At 45.0% G+C, this 22,816-nt stretch overlaps 1 protein-coding gene across 4 annotated transcripts in view; it reads left to right on the top strand.

The window, feature by feature from the left end:
* NUMA1 (nuclear mitotic apparatus protein 1) overlaps positions 1-22,816 on the top strand; it is a 69,872-nt gene that overhangs the window by 20,371 nt on the left and 26,685 nt on the right. For 2 of the 4 annotated variants that reach the window (XM_080912598.1, XM_080912596.1), the window contains exons 2-3: positions 11,605-11,678; positions 20,699-20,784. In XM_080912598.1, coding sequence (XP_080768724.1) covers positions 11,637-11,678; positions 20,699-20,784 — 128 coding nt within the window. In that variant the 5' untranslated portion in view covers positions 11,605-11,636. Of the gene's footprint in view, positions 1-5,461; positions 5,595-5,914; positions 6,052-11,604; positions 11,679-20,698; positions 20,785-22,816 lie in introns of those variants that run through there. The other 2 variants (XM_080912597.1, XM_080912599.1) reach the window with 2 other exon arrangements.

Here is a 22,816-nt window from a genome sequence, read left to right as displayed (position 1 = left end):
TGGTCAGCACTTTCTTCTATTGACCCTTCAACCTCTTAACAGCAGATAACATTTATCTCCGCACCAAGTGCTGTTAGACACTTAACATTCTTGTCCTGTTAACTCAAAGCACGAGAAAGAACTGTTATTTGCATTTGCATTTTACAGGGGGAGAGTGAGAGCACAGAGGCTAGATCACATGTCCATGGCTGCACAGCTAGGACCACAATTTGTAGAGCTTATGTTTACAGCTACTGATGCTTTCCTCCTTTTCCTTCTTACTCTGTAGCCCAAACAGGCCTAAAACTCTATGTGTAGCCTAGGCTAGCCTTAAAGTATAAGCAATTGTCTTTTTATTGTCTCCCTAGTACTAAAGTTACAGCATGCACACCACACCCGGGATTATACTGCTTCTTTCCATTTCAGTCTTCACGTCATATAGTTGGGATAGCCGCTTCCCTCTGCCTAGAATACTGTTTCCTTAGTTGTTTTGGTAAATCCACAGCCATTCTGTTTGTTAATACTTCTACATATGCAGCTGTGAAGTCTCCATCCTGACAGGGAGAGCTGATCTCTCACTGGTGCCCTAAACGTGTTTTCAACATCAAATATAACATGTTTTCTGCTACTGTGGACTGGAGGCTGACTCTGGAAGTTATAGTCACATTTCTGCAGATTTGGTTTCTTTGCCTCTTTCCATAATTCTGTGTTATAGGCAAATACTGAGGCAGATATAGTGCCTATAGGGACACACAGCCATGTTTCTCCTTGTGGCACTGGAACAGGGCAAACAGGTTCTTAATTTTGTAGAAGGGCCATCTTGAGGGAGAACTGAGTGGGGACTCTTGGACTTGACTAATCAGTCCTCTCTGGGTGTTGCTTTTGCCCTCTGCTTTTTTCCCCAGGAAGCTTCAGGCTTTCCAACAGTGACTCATTAACCAGCCACTGCCCTCTGGAGAGGGAGAGGAGGGTAGTGGGAAATGAGCTGGAGGACCTGTCTCTGACACAGTACATCTCTCCAACCAGCTGCAGCCTTTCTTTTCATCTTCCCTTCCTTACCCTGAACTGTCTGTCACCAATGTTTCCCTAGTGGAATGCTTTTCTTCAGTGCTTGTTGCTTCTCATAAGTTTTGCTATTTTTCATTTGTTTGTTTTGTTTGTTTGTTTTGGAGACAGTCTCACTATGTCTGGAACTCTCCATATAGACCAAGATGTCCTGAACTCACAAAGATGCACCTGCCTCTGCCTCCTGTGTGCTAGGATTAAAAGTGTATCATGCCATACCTGGCTGTGACTACTTAAAAAATATAGTGTATGGGTAATTTTGCCAGCATATATATCTGTGTATCATGTGTGTGCCTGGTGCCTATAGAGACCAGAAGAGGGGGTCAGATTTCTAGAATTAGAGTAATACAGTTGTGAGCTGCCATGTGGTTGCTGGGAACTCAGCCTAGGTCCTCTGGAACAGCAGCCAGTGCCCTTAACCATCAAGCCATCTCTCCAGACCTTCAGTTGTTATGTTTTAAAGGTTGTTTTGACTTAAAAAGATGATTCTGAGAAGACAGATGTGCAGGTTCCTCCACGCTGTTGATAGTGTACTAGCTTATTTATTCAATTATTCAGTGACTGTATTCTCCAAAGTGGTAGAGAATGGTGTTGGGGTTTAGTAGGCTACTTAAAAGCCTAGCTTTTGTAAACAAGTCACCCAGCTCCTGAACCTCATTTTTCTTTTTTTTTTAAGACAGGTAGTCTTGTGTAGTCCTGGCTGTCCAAACTCTGTAGGCCAAACTAGCTTTGAACTCACCAAGATCGACCTGCCTCTGCCTCCTGAGTGCTGAGATTAAAGACATGTGCCACCACCACCTGGCTAGATTTCCTGAACTTTAAAACAACATTTGGTCTTCTGCTCTTTCCTCACTCTTCCACTTGATTTCCTGGCACAATAAAAGCTGCTGTTAGTGTAATTAATAGCGCTGAGGCCCTATACTAAACACTTGCCACGCTTTGTTTTTTTAATCTGCCCATTAACTCAGTGGGGGAAACACTATGCTTATCTCTACTTTAGAGAAATGGAACCTGAGAATTAGAAAGATTAAATAACTTGTCTAAGGCCACCTGGCTAGTAAATGTTCGAACCAACAATGTAGAACCAGGGCTCATTTGTGTCTGACCCTAGAGCCGTTCCTGTACACAAGATCCCATCTAAAAGTGCAGACCTGCCTGGGGGGGGGAGTGGGTAAGGGCATACGTGTGAGGAGAAGTAAAGCGGAGCCAGGTTATAGAGGCCTTGAGTAGCATTTGTTTATATTAGAATCACCCCAGTTCTGGGCTGTCTCAGGGGAATAACTTCTATCAGAATTTGCTCCAACTGCATTGTGAGCCTCCCCCCCCCCCCCCCCCCCCCCGTTTTGCTGGGGTAATGAGTGGCTTGCAGAACCAGGTAGGAGCCAAGTGATCTTTCTTGGCTGAGAAGAAAGAGAAGTCGGAATTGAGCCAAACTTCCTGGCTAGCCCGTAAGTTAGTTGGCCTGACTTGGAAGGGAAATTCCGAGGAGATTTCAAGCCTTCCATGGTTGTTCATCTGGAACCTGTTGAGAGATACACTATCAATTCTGTCTTCCTTGTGAAGTTTCCAGGGCTGACAGTACCAAATGGGTCTGCAGAGATTGGGTGGGGACTTTTTCTACCCCATACAATTTTAGGTATCGTCAGTCTTTAATTATTTTTGCCATTCCTTTTCATAAAATATGAGCATTTGTGTTTGTGGTACTCCTTAGAATACGAGCTTTCTTTTCTGCTGATAGCAGTTGCTAAGTACAGACGACAGAGGGATGGTGAGTACAGGCTGTAGGCCTTGGAGAGGCAGTGTGTCTGCAGTGTTGGGCATGGTTCTCACTAGCACCTCATCCCCTCTACTCGGCACACATATTCTTTTAGTAGCCAGAGGATGTTTCTGGAAAGCTGCCATACAAATGTAGTTCAGTGGAACAGATTTAATGAGCCTTGGTAAGCTAGGGACTGTGGCTGATCATAGAGAGGGAACTGGGGTATGTCCTTAAGGAGTTGTCTGTCATTCTAGATGAAAGATAAGACTTTCATGCAAATATATATAAAATCATTTCTTGATCATTGTCCATGGTTATAATTTTTAAACACTTTAAAAAGCATGTGTTTGTGTGTGTCAGAGAACAGCTGTTGGGAGTGAGTTCTCTTCTACCATGTGGACCCAAGTCTTCAACCCAGATCAGGCATACCTGCTGAGCCATCTTCCCTTTTTGTACATGTTATTAAAAATAAAATAAATCCACACCCCCCAAAAAAAAACATGCGGTATAGGAAGTTCCTAAGTGATTGTCCCCAATAATCTACTACTGTTAATGGTTTAATATTAGAGGGATTGAGATTTGAAGTGTCCCTGTAAAGTAAAAGCCAAGAAAAGGACTGGTGGGGAAAAGGTAGTCACACTGAAGGTACCATCTCCTGTACCAGGAGGAACACTTCCAACTTCTTCAGCACTGGTAAATCGTCTTCTGCTGGGACACACTGGTGACAGAAACTAACCTTTGTGAAACATTCACTAGCACCTTCTGTGCTGAAAGTCAGTGTGTTGGGCACCTTGCAAATGTTACTGAGTTAATACTCTTTAAGCAGAGGAGGCTCTGCTTTCACCTAGGAATTTGAGGAATACTTGCCAGGGTTATGTAGTTAACTGCAAGTGATTTATGATGTGTGTGTGTAAGATAGTCACTCTGTGGTTTGGTTTCCTCATGGCTAAAGTTGAGTGGTTGGGCTGGAGAGATGGCTCAGTGGTTAAGAGCACTGACTGCTTTTCCAGAGGCCTTAAGTTTAATTCTCAGCAACCACATGGTGGCTCACAACCATCTGTAATGGGATCTGATGCCCTCTTCTGGTGTGTCTGAAGACAGTGACAGTGTACTTATATATATTAAATGAATCTTTTTTAAAAAGCCAACTTAAAGTTGAGTGGTAATTTACCTGCTTCACAAAGAGGTGTTGAAGCCTAATGAACTGAAACACATTAGGTCAGTAGGACGTTTTGACACGTTAGAAGCTTCTTAATAAGCATTAGCTACTGTCTGTTATATCCTGTTTCTTCTTCAGACCCTCATCTCCTCACATTTGATTCACATATACCATATACTTTCTTCCCTGTACTGTTCCTCCTCTTTCTAGTTTTGTTTTGTTTGAGACAGGGTGTTACTTTTGCCTTGGCTGGCTTGGAACTCTAGTAGTAGACCAGACTGGCCTTCTGCCCCAGCCCCCTGATTGCTAGGACTTTCAGCACACAGCACCATGGTGGGTTTGAGTCTCTTGCTTTTTGTTAGCCTCTTTCTCTTCAGTGCTTCTCATTCCTCTTTCAGTATTCTCTTTTACTGTACCTTCTGTGTCCTCAGCACCTTTCCTACCTATTGGAGTGGCCTCCTAACTCACGTTGCTGCCAGAGAACCATTTATCGGGTTAATCTGACTCATACCACAGCTCCCTGTTAAAACCATCCCAAATCCTTTATTTTATTCCTTGAAGTTCAGGATTTTCCAATTCTGACCTCAGTTTACCCGTGGCACCTGTTCTTCCACTGCTGCCACACCTTTCTGCTTTCTCCTCCCTTTCCTCAGAGGAAAAAAAATGATTTTGTGCTTGGAGATCCAGATTAAAATATCACTTCAGTTTCCTAATCCTTCCCTCATCTAAACCGTTTCTTCGCATCTTTTATATGACTTAATATGTACCATCTTGGATTAAAAACTTGTCCATTTCTAACCTTAACAATGTTTAATAGCAATATGTTGTACATAATTCATTAGATGTTTCTAGTTGTAAAGTGAGGGGGTTCCTTTTAACTATCCCAGCAGATGTCCAGTGGGTGGCAATGCTGTCATGGTCTTGTCTGACACTTATTTCTTTTAGTCATGTAGTTGCAGCAGACTCAGAAGATGATCTGACCTTGTACCTGTGTCTGTTGAGGGCTCCAGCCAGTGCCTGCCATACTCAGAACTGTGCCTTGGCCCCTCGGCCCCTCCCCACAAATGCCCAGAGGAACAGCGGATTAGGTTCTGGCAGCACAGCTGGGATTTTGGCGGCCATTCCAGTCAACAATAGCGCAGCTATTCGGACAGGACAGCGAGGCCTGCGCTCCGCGGCTAGAAACTGCTAGGCTGCTTGTTTGGGTGGCTGAGTGGCAGGAGCAGGCACACAGCATGACATCTTGGCCCTGCTACGCAGAAGGTACGGGCTGAAGAGAATTCCTGCAGAGAACGGGCTAGGGTGGCCAAGTCCGAGGGCAGGCGGCGAGGTTGAAGGAGCTGCGCTTTGTGTGGTGGGGAGCCGGCGGGCGGCGGTGCGCCTGCAGACACGCCCCCCCTCGCAGGCGCCGCAGGAAGCTGCCCCTGTAAAAGGCCTGCGTTGTGCGGCTCCCCTGCGCTCGGCTCCCAGGCTTCCTCTGCGCCGGGCGCGTTTCCCGCCAGGGGCTGGCCGTAGGTTCGGCGGCTCCGGGCCTGCCCGATAGGGCTGGTCTCAGAGGTGGACAGGCCATCACTGCTGCTGCCCTAAGTCCTGCTGGAAAGCAGCGAAGGGGGAGTGTCCTGGCCGTCTCAGGTTGGTGAGGCCGGCCGCGGCGGGTGCGCTTTTGTGTGTTTACGCCACAGCCTCCAGCCCTTGCTGCGCGTGCTCTCCCTTCAGCAATGGGGCCTGCCGGCTTGAGCCTTAGCCTCCCCGCCCCCACTCGTCCTGCTCAGTTTTTAGGGCCCGGGCTGGCTTTGCCTGGGTCCTCCTGGTAGGCGTTTCCCCTCCCCCAGAGCTCTTGGCTACGCAGTTGCTCCCAGACCGCGCGGAAGCTCGCTGTGCCTTTAAAGAAAGCAGACTCCTGGCTGTGACGCACTTCTGGCTGTCAGCCAGGAAGATTGCTTCTGCCTGGCCGACTGAGAAGAAACCCAACAACTTTTCTTTTGTGTGGGGTTACTTTCCACTGGGCCCCCCCTTACTCCTATCCTTTCAAGATTTACATGCTAATGGCGGATTAAAACCTGTAGATACGTTTGGCTTTAAGAGTCCGGTAAGGCCCCCAGCACTAAGACTTTTTCTCCCTTACTCCTTCTCGGGTTTTTTTTTGTTTTGTTTTGTTTTTTGTTTTTGTTCAAAAAATGGATGAGAGGGTGGGATGGTTCATCCCCCTCATCTCCCTTTGCGCCATCCTTAAAGGGGAGGGAGAGGAAAGGGAGAGCAAGTAAACACTGAGAAACAGGCGCTGGCCTCAGAGCTTGCCAACATCCGGGAGTTGGCGCCTTTCTTTCCCCTCATAGATGTCAGCGTGTTTTTGTTTAGAGGGAGTAATGTGTGCGCCTGTCCTAGAGCTGTAGAGACGGCCCAGTAGAGGGCTTCCCTGTTTCCTTGTGTGGTCCTACATGTTTTTGCGATGTTGGGCAATGAAAACGTGTCCTTTTTGTCAGCTGCCAGGGGTCTGAGTGTAAGGTAGTGTTGAGGGTAAGTGCTGATGAACTGCCCCAGAGGGCTGTGTATGTGCGCCTGCGCGGGCACTTCCCTCAGTATCTGCCTGTAGGCCGCGGTCTAGTTCATGATGGCAACCTTTCTGCTAACATCTTTCAGATCTTGACCTTACAGAATACGGGGGAAGGAACAGGTTATCAGTATTGATAGCTCCGATTAACCCCAGCAATGTGAAAATAGAGACTGACCTCAACAGAAGCAGATTGTCCTTTAACTGGAACAATGAAGGGCAGCAGTCTCTCTCGGGAGCGGAGTCTGCAGAGATACAAAGGGCTTGGGTTTTATAGGGCAGAAAAGGGAACTTTTGAAGGTTGGAGATTACATCTGCAGATCTGTACTCTGCAGTCTCAAAGCTGTAAATACTCAAGGGAATTGGTGTTTGAGTTTCTTGTCAGGAGCTTCCCAGTTCCTAGCTGTCATGTGCCTGTCATCGTTACTTTTGGGAGTTTCTCAGACCTCCTAAGGCTTTTAGGTCATTATCTAACTCTTTACTTACTTCTTCCCCCTTTTTGAGCAAGGGTCTTGATTATGTGGCCTTACCTGCCCTAGGACTCAGAGCCGTCTTCCTGCCTCAGCCTTTCAAAGTGCTCTAGAGGTGTGAGCCACCAAGGACAACTAGTAAGCAACCTTTGAAGAAACAACGGAGTGTGGGTTCTTCCTGAAGTCTCCTCATTCCTTTCCAGATTCTCAGGACTCTGAGTCAAAAATCTAGGTTACAAAGAGAGTGGTATGTGTGAAAAGGGAGAGAGGCCTGAGCCAAAAGTTAGTGCCTTAGAGCAAGAAGAGAATTCATCCAGTAACTGAAAAACAAGTGACTTGTCCACGTAGCCTACTCAGGGCTTTCCCCCACAGTAGAGAAAGATAATACTTCTCTTGGCTTGTTTTCCCTCTTTTTTCTTTTGGCATGAATGGTGGTGGCGCACACCTTTAATCCCATGGCTTGGGAGGCAGAGCAGGCAGATCCCTGAGTGTGAGGCCAGCCTGGTCTCTAGAGCAAGTTCTAGGATAGTCAGGTCTATTTGAAAAAACTAAAGGAAAACCATCCCAAAACAAAACAACTCAGCCCCCTTTTAAGCCAGAGGACACACCAGCAGCACAGCTCCTTTTATTGTTTGGGAATTAATTAATTAATTAATTAATTAATTTTGTTTGTTTAGTTTTTTGAGAAATGATTTTACTATGTCACCCTAACTGGCCTGGAACTTGGTCTGTGGACCAAGCTGGCCTCAAACTCAGAAAGCTGTGCCTGCCTCTGCCAAGGACCACTACACCTGGCTTTGTTGTTGTTAAGACTGGGTACAAGCAAACCTCCTGTTTCTGCCTCCCGTGTATAGTGAATAAATATTTTATCAAGGTAGCTTGGCCTTTGCCAGGGCCCTCTAGTAGCACACCAGGTAAGATCCAAGACACAGGTTGCTTGCCTGTGTTTTTTGATGCATTCCCCCCAGAGGAACTGCCAACATTAGTGTTCAGTCCACCAGAGCAGACGTTGCTCAGGTGAAGGAGAGGGTATCTATTTTAGGTAGTGGTACAAGAACCTGGAATTTTTGTAGCTCTGAGCAGGTCAAGTGATGGTTAAGTTTCCCTGAGCTCTGGTGTACAGATGCAGCAGCCATTTCTTACTTGTGAGTCTCTGGATCTTTGGAATGTTTGAGTTGGGGCTGGGGTGAGTTTGAGGAATGACACCTCAAGGTGGAAACCTGTATGGCCCTAAAATTCTGGGAGTAGTAGTAGTAAAAGAATGAGGTTCAGTGCTGGCAGAGGGTTCAGTGCTGGCAGTTGAGAGTTCAAACGGATTAGTAGCTAAGACCAAAGTTCACTTTGGTGTTATCTTGAGGTAAGGTGATGGTGTTCAGGAAGTTAGCTGTTAGGAGGGAGCTGGAGCCCAGACTAAGGGGTGGAACATGGGAGGAAGGAATTCAGCTGCCTCACAGACCCTCTGGCATAACACCTAAAACTACAATTTTTTCAGAAGAGACCCCCAGAGCTGAGCATCCTGACCCTCTCTCTGGTCTGCTTCTTGTATCTAGCAGGTGGTTTACATTAGCCTCAACCCTTGTAGGAAATGATGCCTCGTCTTTAACTCCTTCAGACCCAGAGAGTGCAGACCAGATGGCAGCTTATTTCTTGATGTCACTCTCCTTGTCCTGACATATCTTTTATGGAAATATAGAGGACTAACTGACTTCCTTCCTTTCTCCCTCCCTCCCTTTTTTCCTTCCTTCCTTCCTTCCTTCCTTCCTTCCTTCCTTCCCTCCTTCTTTCCCTCCCTCCCTCCCTCTTTCCTTTCTTCCTTCCTTCCTTCCTCCTTTTGTTTTTCAAGACAAAAGTTTCTCTGTGTAACCCCTAGCTGTCCTGGAACTCAGTCTGTAGACCAGGCTAGCCTCTAACTTACAGAGATCTTCCTGCCTCTGCCTCCTGACTGCTGGGATTAAAGTCGTGCACCACCACCGCCCGGCTTACAGAGGATATCTTATAAGTGTGGAAATTGGTCATGTTATAGGGAACTGTGTTATGGCAGCCTGGAAAGTATAGAGGACAGAGGGGACAATAAATATGCAAGGTCACACTTTTCTCTGTCTTCCTTAGAATGGGGAAAAGAGAGGGCGCTTTATCGGGTTTGGGAAACCTCATTTTTGGATTGTGGGTACATTTCACTTTCAAAGAACCAGGCTTCAGGGTCCTGGCATACCATCTGGATTCTGTTGTTTCTCAGTGTGTATGTACATGCCTGGTCAGAGTGAGTTGGGGTGGGTCTCAGATCCTTCTGTGAAATGGCTCACAGAAGGCTACAATTGCAGGGAATCTGTTTTTCCATCACCATCACCCAGTCTTCTGGGTGGGGCCTGCCTCAAATTTCAGGGGGAGGGCGGAGAGGATGGTACTCTGGCCGTGAACCCTTGGCTGCTACACTTAAAGCTGTAGTCCCCGGGCTGAGCACTACTTGCCACTGGTTTCAGTCATTATTACTCACAGAAGCCTTCATCATCAGCCAGTGGCTATGCCTTCCTAAAGCTGCACTTTGGTGTCTTGAGGAAGTGCTCCTTGTGATCCTTGATGACAAGATCTTTCAGAAGTTTCTAGTATTGAGTATTGGATTCCTACTTTCTGTACCTGAGGATCTCAGAGAAAAGGATTTGACTTTAATGTAAGATTTCTTGAGCAGTGAACTCATTTTAGGTAGGTTCTTCTGGGGAGGACACCAAGGGTTTTGTAAATTTTGTCTCTGAGATGAAAGAAAGAAGTTGCTTAAGTCTCCAGTGATTTTCAGCAGCATAGCTGTAGAATCTTTGAGTAGGTAAGCTTTATTTCCTGTTGTGAATGAAAGTTCTGAGTAGTGGGGATTGCCAGGGAGGTCTAATCTACATTTAACTTGTTACTGAAGACTGCAGGGACTTTTTCCCCTTCCAGTTCTGGGAATTGAACCCAAGACCTTACACAGGTTAGGGAAGCATTTCACACAGCTATAAAAATTCTGCCCTGAACACCCCGGTCTTAGCAGTTGACTATTGCCATCTTCATCCTACAGGCTAAGTTTGGTCTCAAGCTATAGGCTGGCTAGCCACACACACACCTAATTTCAGTACACTGGTTGAGATCATCATGGACTGGTCCCAAGGGCTGGGCAGTCAGTCAGTGCCCCCAGACAGGCATAAGGAAATCATCCAGTACTGAGGAACACAAGAGTCCCTTAGCATGTCTGCCCTTCTGAGAAAGCCTTGTATCCAACCAAAGGCTACATAAATTGGCTCATTTCTCAGTCTGTGTCACTGATAGGACAGCTGATAGTTATCACATTGGGTTTTGCAGGGTCAGGAAGTAGTTAGTTATAATTAGTATTTACTTATAGTTAACATTTAATTATTTTCTTTTATTAGTAACTCAGGTATGTTTAATTTTACTCTTCACCCTTCTAAAAACCCTCAAAGGCAGTGATGTCACTGTCTTCTGTTTCCGATGTAGCTTCCAGGACAGGAAAAACAAGTGGACTAAGAAAAGACTTTTTGGTTGGTTGATGAGTAGAGCACACTTAGATAGGAGGTTCCAAGGCATGATGGGAAGTAAATTACCAGAGAATGAATCTCTCCTTCATTACTGGACTTAGTGTCTTATTGTCACAAAATGGCGTCTTTTTATTCCTAGTACTTTGTAGGTACTCAGAAAGTACTTAGCAGCTGTTGGCTCTGCTGACCTTACATTTTAGAGATGTAGTATTTGTAGAGCTGTGTATGTGAAGTGCCTTTCTATTCTTGCTCATCTGTCTAGAGTAGTGATGCAGAGAGCAGCTGTGCAGGAGGTGGGAGAGGACAGGTTGTGTTCTTGGAGATGGTGGGAGTCATGGGGGCTGACAATGTATTAGGAAATACTTACCCAAGTCTGTGATCCCGTGGGTATGATCTGTTGGCAGGCAGATGGCAGATTCCCAGGGGTAAAGGGAATTGGGATAAGAATACCAGGACAAGTACCTGATCTTATATTAAATGTTCCCTGGGGGTGGGGGTGCTTGGGCAATGGCTTAGTGGGTAAAGTTCTTACTTTCCAAGTATATGAGTTCATATTTTCAGTACCTTCTGCTGCTGGGGTTATGGATTGCTGTTTAATCCCAGTGCTGGGAAGGCAGAGGCAGGAACCTGGTTCATGGACTTGTTTGCAAAGCAGAACCATAAATCACCTTTTTATTTAAGAACAGAAATCATTTATGTGTTGATGGTCTGTTATGTGCCAGGTACTGTGCTGTTTGCATTACTACAGCAGGGTAAGAAGTTTCTATGGATCCATTTTGCAGATGAACAAGTGGACAAAAAGAGGTGATACCAGTTATCTAAAGTCATATATCTATGGCTCCATGGAATCAGTACTTAGACCCTGGTTGGTTTTCAAAACCATGACTGTTCCTGGTTAAAGGATGCCGTGTCCCAAAGAGCAGAACACAGACCAACTTTGAATGTTGTGTTTTCCATAACTGGGTGATTATGAGCATTTAGTTGAGTACAAGATGCTTTGCAGCAAACCCCAACAATATAAGCTGTAGAGTAACTTAATGTGTGTAAATGGAACTGCTTTTCTTCTGTTTGTTGACCAGAGATCTCTTGGATTCTAGGTGGGTCAGAGTGACTGGCTGGAATCACAAAGATGACACTCCATGCCACCCGGGCAGCTACGCTCCTCTCTTGGGTAAGTAGCTTTTCTTTTCTTTTTTCTTTTTTTAAATAGGATGTGCAGCAGAAAAACATTCTATAAGCCAGAGCTCTGCAAACTCTTGTCATTTGCAGACCAGGTAACTTTTCCTAAAGATGCTGTGGGATTGCCTATAGCTCAGTGCGGGCTTCTCTGAGGTATTCCTTTTGGTCATGGAACAGAACACTGGGACACTGCATCCGGACCCAGTCTCATCTGTTCTGTATACCTTTCTTTTTTATGTATGACAGGGTCTTACTGTATAGCTAGTCTTACCTGACCTGGAGCTAAGCAAGCTCTTCCTGCCTCTGCCGCTTATGTGCTGGTGAGGTGTGCACTACCACACCAGGATGCATACTTTTCTGACTAAAGGATTGACCGTTAACCTGATGGTCCGAGTTGGCAGGAACTTTGGTCTTCAGAGACCTAACCTTTGAACAGTTTCTTCCTCACTGTCTATTTATTATGTTTCTGTCTGCTTCCAATGCTGTTTCTCCTTTTTTTTTTTTTAAATGAAAGTGGATATTTTATGTGTTCCTTATTGTTGCGTCACTGAATAAAAATATTGGCAGCTAAATGTAGTGTATTGTAAAATTAAGACAGTATTGTCTTTCACCTGACACTGTATAATACACACTTTCCTATGTTCCCAGTGGGAAGATCATTAAGTCTTTATCTAAATCCAGAAATGGATGTAAATGAGTTACAGTATTATGTAAGACTTAGGATAGCATTGTTATTCTGCAGTACAGAATTTTTATAACTATTTAATAATAGATATATACTCAAAATTTTTGAATATTCTAGTCTGAATATCCAGTCTGCGGTTATTATAAAATGATGCACATGTGGGTCACTACAACCATTACGAAGGGAGATTTTTTTCCCCAGTGTTGAGTTTTCTATCAGTATTGCTAAACATTACTTCAGGTCTCCTACCCACCATTAATTCAGTACAAAGCTGGAGCAAGTCATTCTGCACAGGCTTATCAGGATGCCATGTTCAGTCCTCAGTGGAATTCATGTGTTTTTTCAGTGTGTTTCTTTACTCAACTCACCTACTTCTGAATGGTAGTTTCTTGATCAGCCAACCATTTTCATAGCAGGATTTGTTGATGATCCCAGGTTTTTCCGAAAATGCTTCATTGACTTTTCCTGATAGAGGGGAGTAGAGTTCACTGCAGCCTTCACACCGCCCGAAGTTTCTCTTGCTAGAATAGATAGAAGACCATCTTAAAAGAGAAAGACGTAGTTATTATCAGGGGTAGAGAGAGAAGAGATGGCCCAACAGTTAAAAGCATTTGCTGCTGCTCGTGCAGAAGACCTAGGTGTGGTTCTCACCAGTTACATGGTGACTTACAACTTGTATAACTCCAGTTCTAGGCCTCAGGTACTGTATGCATCTAGTGCACCTGTGTACAAGAGGCAAAATACTCATGAATTAATTTTGTGATAGCAGCTAGATACAGGGCTTTTGTTATGTGAGAGAAAATGGTATTAAATATACAGATAGTAGGGCTGGAGAGATGGCTCAGTAGATAAAGCATAAACATGAGGGCCGGGTTCACGTCCTCAGAACCCATGTAAAGTCAAGCATGTTAGCCTGTGTCTGTAATCCCCGTGCACCTGGGGCAATGTGGGAGATAGGGACAAGAATTTCCAAAGCTCAAAAGCCAGCTAGCCTGGTCTACTGTGAACAGCGATAACAAAGGACACTCTCAACCAAGTTGGTGAGGCATGGTGTTAGAAGTTGTTCTCTGACTTAACGTATATGCCATGTATTATATGCTCTCTCTCACACACAGTCCATACATACACACACACACTCAGTGGCACACAAAATAAAGCATGTACATGTATTTGATAACTGAAACTGTCATTTAAAGGATTACCCAGAGTACCAGGTAGGAATAATGCCTACATTTGCAGAAGACCAAAGTTTGGTCCTAGTACCATGTCAGGCAGCTTACAAATTTGCAGATAAATATATAAATCACTGAAGCTTTGGAAGAAATAAGTAAAACCTGTATCCAACAACATTTTAATAATTCATTTTCAGCATGTTTATGATTTTTTTCCTTTCTCTTGAAACAGTGCTGATGATGAGAACCAGGCCTAGTGGTTTGCCTATAAACCCGGCTCTAGGGGCTCTGGTGCTGTCTGACCTCAGAGGGCATTTGATAAACATAAACTCATGGAGGTACATGGTTGTGCACATAATAAAAAATAAATCTTAAAAATAAAATAGTTACCTCAGGGGAAAGACTAGAAGAGAAAAACTTTGTCAGTGCCGAGACTATAGTTGAGTATTAGGCATTTACTAGCAAGTGTGAAACGCTAATTGGTGCCCCAGAAACTCTCCTCCAAAAACTAATTTTGTCAAGGCTCTGTAGAGGTGTAGCTTCATGGTAGGGTGGTGGTTTTCTGCATTCATTAGGCCTGTTTACCATCACCAGCACTGTTTTAAGAAAAAGAAAAATAGGAAAATGCTGAAGTGAATGTATTAAAATGTTGTTGGTGAAAGGTTATATTTCTTCTAAAATCTTGGTGATTTGTATTTTGTTTTACAAAGTGGAGTTTGGAACTCTTGTAAATGGTAGGTAGTGATAAACAGCTGCAGACCTTACAGCGAGGTCTGAGTTACCCAGCGAGCTGTGGCCTCACACTGGTGCTTACGCTCTAGCTAGGGATGGAAGACCTCAACTTCTTTTGTTTTGTTTTTGGAGACAGGATTTCTCTGGGTAGCCCTGGCTGTCTTAGAACTCGCTCTATAGACCAGGCTGGCCTCAAACTCACTGAGGTGTACCTGCCTCTGTCTCCCAAGAGCTGGGATTAAAGGTGTGCACCACCAGTGCTGCCTATCTGAACCTCCACTTTACCTTTGAATGGTTTCTTAGCCTATAGCAAATAATACCAGAATGAATAAAATATCTTCATATTTATAAATGAAACTATTTCTAGAGTATTAAAAAGCAAAATTTTTATATTGAAACCTGTCTTGTGAGTTTACCTGTCTCTACATGAAGCTTGTCATCAAGGTAAACCTGTCTGAGTTTGCCCCTCTCAGCAGGAGACTTAGCTGTAGGAAAAAGGCCTGATTTTTTAAAAAACATTTTATTGATTCTTGGTGAGTTTCACATCAGGCACCCCATCTCACTCATCTCCCTGTCCCCTCATATCCGTCCTTTTCCTTGCAACCTCCTTTCAAATAAAAACACACAAAACAAAACAAAAACAAAGCATAGAAAACATCTTGACATGAAAGCTGTATGTGTCATGGTGTGTTTACAGTACATCCTTTTTCCACACATATTCATTTGCAATGAGTCACTGGTTCAAGACCTACAGCTTCTATGAAACTGTTGATACTGGATCTTCATCAGGACCCCTGGTTATCCGGCTGTTGCTCTGTGTCATGGAGATCCTGCAATCTTGGAGCAGAAGAACTGGCCCTTTGATACATGCCACCTAGTAGCTGATGACACAGATTTTGTGGTGGGCCATCTCAGAGCCCTGGATCTGGGCCTGAGTCCAGCTGGTCAGCCACTGGCTTTCTCTCCTCCACACTACCAGAGTGAGCTCTTTAGCACTGCTCTTGCATGGCCACCTATGCCACCATCAGCAGCAGAGGTAGGGTTAGCTCTCTTACTATCAGGCACTGGGGAGCCACTTCATCAGCACCTATGCCATCAGAGCCGGCTTCACAGGTAGCTACAGCCACTGAAGGAGCAGAGGTAGCAAAGGGTACCTATGTCCCCTCACACCAGATGAGTGGTGAGAGAGGGGCCAGCTCCCTCATGCTTTTGCCCTTGGGGCTGGCTCACCTGAGCCCTGACTGGGGTCATCTCTGTGTGCTGTCCAAGTGAGGTTCAGGGCTAGCTCTCCCAAGCTCCTGACCCTGTTGGTAGCTATCCCAACTGCCAGAGGTGTCAAGGGGTAGGGGCATCACCTCTGCACCCACCCCACCCCACGGCAGGTGAGTGGCAGTGTCAGCTCTCCCACATTCATGTGCCCAGGACCGGCTCCTCAGGCCTGTCAGGGTCAGCCCCACTGTGCTGCCTGCTGCAGGCACAGGACCCACTCTCCCAAGAGTGCTGCCAGTGGTTAGAGATGAGGCCAGCTCTCCATAGATCTGCATCTGGTGAGGAGCAGAGGCAGTTCAGTACAACCCCTAGACATCCAGGTGGTCCTTCATGGCTGCCCTGACCAGGATATCCCATGTTGTCTTGTAGTAATATGAGCCGTGGATATTGACAATGATCCCTGCCTCTATGGAGCCACAGACTCAGACATGACCCTCAGCAGCAGCTCTGCCTGCTGGAGCCTCCCCATGAGCCCTGGTGGCAGGACTGGCCACTCACAACAGTCTCCAGGTCCATATGACTCCATAACGCTCAGGCTGCTCCATTCCTCTCCTGTCCGATTACCTCGTACTCACACACACTGGTGGCTCTAGCTGCTGGCTGGCCACTCAGCTGGCAGGCACCTAGATGACATCCTCTATGCCCGCATGTTAGCAAACAGATGCAGGTAGCTATGGGCTGCCTGGTGTCCTGCACTGGAGGGCAGATCTGCCGCCTTCTGTGCTGTGTTGCCTGGATTTGATTTGATTTCATTTGGTTTTTATGAGCCCTAGGCATAAAACGTTTGGCCATCAAGCTAGGATAAACAAAGTATTGCCATCTGCTCTGCCCTGACTGATGTAAGGCCACCACCACCAACAAGGTGTCCCTTTGTCCATTTCAGGGGGTAGAAGCCTGATTTTTACATATGAAACCAGTTCAGTAATTGGCATCAGTTTTAGAACCTTTTCATTTGAGAGGTTGATTCATAATTTAAACTTTTCTTTTAAAGTTCTCAAATTGGTATCATTAGCAAGCAACATGTACATCTTTTTCTCCCAAAGTTACTGTAAAATGTTTTAAGGTGAAGCAGACTTCTAGGTGCTCTGGCAGCTGCAGCGTGTAGGGAGGCGCTAGCTGAGGTTTCCTGTAGTGATAAAGCTGGAGCTCACTATCAGCTCCATCACAGAAATCTGAGGGTACGTTTGAGTACAACGTATACACAGATTTCCTCTGTATCAGTTTAGAGTGACAGAAATGTGTTGGCTACTGAGACAGCTACCTGGGATCCTCCATGGTGATCTTGATGGGTTTGTTGGGGGCAGAGGTCCCAGGGCTGCTTCAGTCTTAGGCTTCCAGGACCAGAAGATGCAAGGCTTTTCCAGCAGAGGGACTTGGAACTGATCCACCTTGATGAGGCACGGACAGGCAGTATATTTTTACATCTGTCTCAGGTGTCCACGGTTTGGGCAGACTCCTGCTAAGGTGGAGGGAAGGTCTTCAGTCAGTAGTTATTATAGTCACATGGAAGCAAGTTCCAGGTGAAGTCTCTGCCTCATCTTCTGGAGAAGACCTCAGGGCTTCCATCAGGAGCAGGCATTTCTTTATTTTCTTTTAATTGTTTAGGCTTAACCTGACACCGTGGACGGAAGGCTTAAGCATACTATTAACTTGCTTGTCTTAATTATCTTTAACAATTTGTAACAAGTTAGTACCTTTTATAAGATTAGGATTTTACAGTTTTATTCCTATTAGGTTTGAGCCTTAAAATTTTCAATTGAAGGCTGGAGAGATAGCTCAATGGTTAAGAGCACTGACTGCTCTTCCAGAGGTCCTGAGTTCAGTTCCCAGCAATCACATGGTGGCTCATAACCATCTGTAATGGGACCTGATGCCCTCTTCTGGTGTGTCTGAAGACAGCAACAGTGTACTCGCACAAAATAAACAAATAAATCTTAAAAAAACCAAAAAACCTTATCAGCACATAATATTTTAAAAGGGAAAAAATTCAGTTGAAGAATCCTTAGCATCAAAATAAAACATTAAACCATAAATACAATTCACACAGAGACTAGGAACCTTAATATCCTGATTTTTTTTTTCATAGTGCACCTTTACAGAATATAAATTTCTCCTCAGTTTATCCAAATAGCTGGAGCTTAGCAAGTTGATAAGACAGGGAGGCACACATCTTCAAGTCAGTTTCTGCCAGCCTGAATGGACCTTAGGAATTCATAAACCTTATTCACCATGTTCCTTATATAAAACAATCTTTTTAGAAGCTTGTTGTTGAATATAGTTAGCAGAGACATAAGTCATGGTCGAGGACAGAGCAAGCTCCAGAGTGGGTCGGGGCAGAACAAGGAAATGTGAGGGATTCCGAGGGCTGTGTGCTGGGTTGGCAAGGATTTCAGTCCTGTGTGTCCCCGGGAGGACCTGTGTCTGAGAGAGGCTCAGGATCAGAGGATGGATAACCCTCTTTCACAAGATGGGACACCCAAAAGGGTGTAGGGAGGCTGCCTGATAGCAGCACAGTCTTGTGATAGACTCATGAGCCAAGAGACAGAGCAGGCAGCCCTACTGAGTCAGGAGAGGCAAATGGTTATAGTAGGTGAAGGAGAAGCAGCTGAAGAGGTGGACTTTGAAATTTGGGATCGACAATATGGTAGGTGGCAGGAGCCAGAAGAAGTGATGTGACTTGGGAGGGTCAAAAATCAGCAGTTTGGTTCAGTTAGGAGGGGCAGGGCCTGTTGGAAGATTAAGTGTCCCTCCTAGGTTTCAGGCACCAAATGTAAGTAATGGCACAGAGAAACTACAAAACCAGATGCTCTGTGGGCAGAAAGAAAGATTTATTGGGGACCAAACTATTGCTGTGAAGAGATGCCATGACTATAGCAACTCTTATAAAGGAAACCATTTCGTTGGTGCTGGGTTGCAGTTCAGAGATTTAGTCCATTGTTATCATGAAGCATGGTGGCAGTCAGGCAGACAGGGTTCTGGAGAAGGAGCTGAGATTCTACATCTTGATCCACAGGCAGCAGCAAAAGAACTGGAACATACTTCCTCCAACAAGGCCACACCTCCTCCAGAAAGGCCGCACCTCTTAATAGTGTAACTCCCTAGGGTCCTATGGGGCCATTTTTATTCAAACCTCCACAGCCATCTGTAGGAGTGAGACCAGAGAGACGTGCAAAGGGCAGATGAGCCAGCAGATTTTATTTGCAGTCCTCAGGGTGGGGTTCTGAACTGATAAGGCTTCCAGAAGTAGGCACCCTTACTAGAGATAGTTGACTTTTGGGGGAAGGTTAAGGGAGGTTCCTAGAGAATTAATGGTGGTTTTTGATCCATAGAAACATCTTAAGTGATCTGCTTTTCTAGTAAGCAGGACTCTTTAAGCTTGCTTACACAATAATCTTTCTTTTTAGGCACTGTTATTAGGGAGAGAGGGGTGGTGGGAGTGGGGTGGGGTGGGGCTTTTGGACCTGACAGTGAGCTGCCTGATGTGGGAGCTGGGAATTGACGCAGGTCCTGCAGAAGAGTCACCCTGGAGCCATCTTTTCCAGTACCTATTTTAATTTTTAAAAATTTAATTAGTTCATTTATATATGTATAGGGTTTTGTTTGTTTTGTTTTTTTGCTTGTATGTATGTCTGTGCTCCACAGGCTTTACCTAGTGCCTGAGGAGGTCAAAATAGGTTATTGGGTCATTTAGGACTAGAGTTTACAGATGCTTGAGAACTGCCATGTGGGTGCTGGAACTGAACCCAGGTCCTTTGCAAGAACAGCCCGCGCTCTTAATTGCTCACCATCCCCTTCAGCAGCCTATTTCATTATCTTAAGTACATGTATGTGAGAGCTAGGATCTTGCTGTGTAGCCCATGCTCTCCTGGACTGCCAGTGATCCTTCTTTCTCAGCTTCCCAGGAGCTGAGATTCTAGGCATGTACTACTGTGCTGACTTAACCTACTGCTTCAGACATTTTTGTAGACATTTATTTTGTATGTGCACGAGTACCTGTGTGTGTAGAGTCAGAAGACAGCTTACAGTAGTTGGTTCTCTTTTTCTGCTGTGTTGGACCTAGAGATTGAACTTAGGTTGGCAGGCTTAGCAGCAAGCACCTTTACCTACTGCGCCATCCCACTGTATCTAAGCCTATTGCCTTTTTTTTTTTTTTTTTAAGATTTTATTTATTTTATGTATGTGAGTAAACTGTCACTATCTTCAGACACACCAGAAGAGGGCATCAGATCCCATTACAGATGGTTGTGAGCCACCATGGGGTTGCTGGGAATTGAACTCAGGACCTTTGGAAGAATAGCCCATGCTCTTAACCTCTGAGCCAGCTCTCCAGCCCAAGCCTATTGCTCTTTAAAGAGCACATTTATAAACAGTAGATCCTAGTTGATTTCACATAGCCACTTTCTGAAATTTTTAGAAGTAGCCTCATTCCTAAGTTGTCTTGTCTTCTTCCCCTCTTTGTGCTACAGATGTAGTTAACTAGCAGGGTTAGAGGTAAATTTGAGCCCAAGTGCCTGTGGAATTAATTTGTGGACTCTCATATAAGAGCTGTAAATTCTGTTGAATATTTGTGTACTTGAAATACTTGTGTGTGACCTGTGATGAATTTTGTAGTGTTAAAAAAAATAGGCAGTTGGATCTTAATGAAAGCTTTTCCCTCTCCTATTTTTTCTTTTTTAAAAACAACTTATTTTGTCCTTTCATTGTTTCTTTCTATTCCCTCCAGACTAAATCACATGTTTGCAAGCAATTACTGTTTTTACACTTGCCTATTAGTTTAGTGTGTACACACATGTATAAATGGAGGTCAGTATAAAGCAGAGGCCTTGTCTCCTTCGGAAAACCTTGTGGGTTCAGTTACCTGCTGAGTCTTGTTGCTAGACCTAGGTCTTTCCATTGTGTTGAGTGTGCTCCAGGACCCTAGGGAAGCTCTCCTAGTGGTGAAAGCCTGATACTCGGTTTGACTTAGGTACACTCACTGGCTGAGTGGGTATAGATTAAGAATTTTGGTGGCCTGGTGTAGAGTCTGCTTGCAATCCCAGCACCGGGGAAGTAGAAGCTAGAGAATTAGATGGTGCCAGCATCTGGGGGATGCTGTGAACTGCTTGCTTCTGGCATTTTAAGTTGTCTCACCAGACTCTTCCATTTGGATTGTAGGTGAATAGTCTGCATGTTGCTGACCCAGTGGAGACAGTGCTGCAGCTCCAGGACTGCAGCGTCTTCATCAAGATTATTAACACCATGTGAGTATGTGTTCTCCAGATCTCAGCTAGTGGTGGGGACTGCATGCTTGCTGGGCTCTGACCAGAAGTCCAGGTGGGATTGGGATATTAGAAGGGAAAATGGGCTCGAGGATGAGCACCATGACCTCATCTTTCTAGGCTCTAGGCCTCTAATGGGAGAGGTTTTAGTCTTGTCCTATCCAGAGACTTCCTTACTCTGGCACAGAAGGCTCTTCAAGGCCCCATGTGCTTCAAGGTACAATTCCAAGAGGCTACCCCCAAGGACTTCCAGTCTTCCTATCTCATTGTTGTTAGAGGGAGAGCGAACACGAGCGTGCGGATATGGGTGCTTGTATGCACAGCATTGATGTGGAGGTCAGAGGAGAACTTTCAAGTTTGTTCTCTCTCAGGCTTTTTACCTCCTGAGTCTTCTCACTGGCCCAGCAGGAGTGTTTAAGTGGATTAGGCTGAGCAGCCCAGTACAGATAGTCCTACTAGAGTGGTTTTATGCTAGCCTTTGAAATTTGGTATTAGGAGTGGGGATATTTACAGGGGTTTTAAACAACTTCTGGTTCTGATCAGTACTTGATTTGGTTCCTTTGAAGGAAAACACTTTTGGCCCAAATATTTCCACTTTCTTACCCAGCTACTCAGGCAGGACATTTCAGCAATGCATGAATTCCTTTTTCTCCTTGGTACTGACTTACATTAGGTCCCTGCTGCCGCTGCAGCCTCTTCCTCTCCTCCTCCTTTCTTCTTTCCCCTTCTCCTCCTTTCACTTATCCTCTTCCTCCTCCTTTTCCTTCTCTTCCTCTTCTTCCTTCCTCTTTCCCCTCCTCCTTCTCTTCCTTTATTCCTTTTCCCCTTCTCCTCCCTCCTTTGGTTTTTTGAAACAGGGTTTTCCTGTGTTCTCTGGCTGCCCTAGAACTTGCTCTGTAGACCAGTCTGTCTTCAAACGCCGAGTTCTGCCTGACTGTGCCTCCAGAGTGCTGGCTAAAGACAGCGTCACTGCCACCCATTTGTTTTGTTTTAAAGAAAACTTCATTTGCTTGCAATGCTGCAGTGATTCTCCATTGCTAGCAGATTGAAATCCAAAATGGTGGAGGCTTTGTTTGTTTTGTTTATTGGATCTGTGTGTCTGTATCTGTCTTCCTTCCTTCCTTCTTTCCTTCCTTCCTTCCTTCCTTCCTTCCTTCCTTCCTTCCTTCCTTCCTTCCTTCTCCCCACCCCCCATACAGGCTCTCATGTTGCTTTAGCTTCAAACTGACTATGAATCAAAGTATGATCTTGAACTTGTCTCCCAGGTGCTAGGACTATAGACGTTTGTCATCGTACCTGACTAAAATCTTTATCCTAATGGTAAAGATTATTATTAAGCTAGATCTGGTGACATGCTCTGTCATTACAGCTGCTTGAGAAGCTGAAGCAGGAGACTTGCTGGTGAGTGTAAGTAACATAACAGGTGGATCTCTGTGAGAGCAAGCCAGCCTAGTGTGCATAGTTCCAGGACAGGTAGCTATGCAGAGAGAGACCCTGTCACCCACCCCCAGCTTTTGTCAGTAGCCTAACTAATTTTTTCTCACTCAGTTTGTCTTTTGCTTCCTTCTTTTCTCATCTCATTATTTGGATCCTGGAGAAAGAACTAAGTCCTGGTTTTGTTCATTGTATTGTCTTGGCGCTGCTTTTAGCTTATTGCTCTTTTTATGGCCTATACAATGGTAACTAGAGGTTCTTTTCTTTTTGCAAGGGTGCCTTATATAGGCAGGGCTACATATCACCTATAAAGTAGCAGTGTGCAGCTCCTTAAAAGTTTGTTGGAGTCAGAGGGCAGGAGAGGTAGTTTAGCAGTAAAGGTACTTGTTGAACAGTCGTGAACTGTTCTCAGATCCCAGCACTCATGTGACCCAGGCACCCTGCAAACGCCTTAACTTCAGCTTTGTGGAATCCAAGGCTGCTTCTGACTTCTGCTTGCACACAGGTGCATGCTCTTCACACACTTATTCACATACTTAAACACACACACAAAATTAACATAAACTAAAATAAGTCTTTA

Source organism: Micromys minutus, assembly GCF_963924665.1.
Source record: "Micromys minutus genome assembly, chromosome: 2".
NCBI lineage: Eukaryota > Metazoa > Chordata > Mammalia > Rodentia > Muridae > Micromys > Micromys minutus.
The sequence above is the reverse complement of the archived record's forward strand: the minus strand, read 5'-3'. Positions and strand labels throughout refer to the sequence as shown.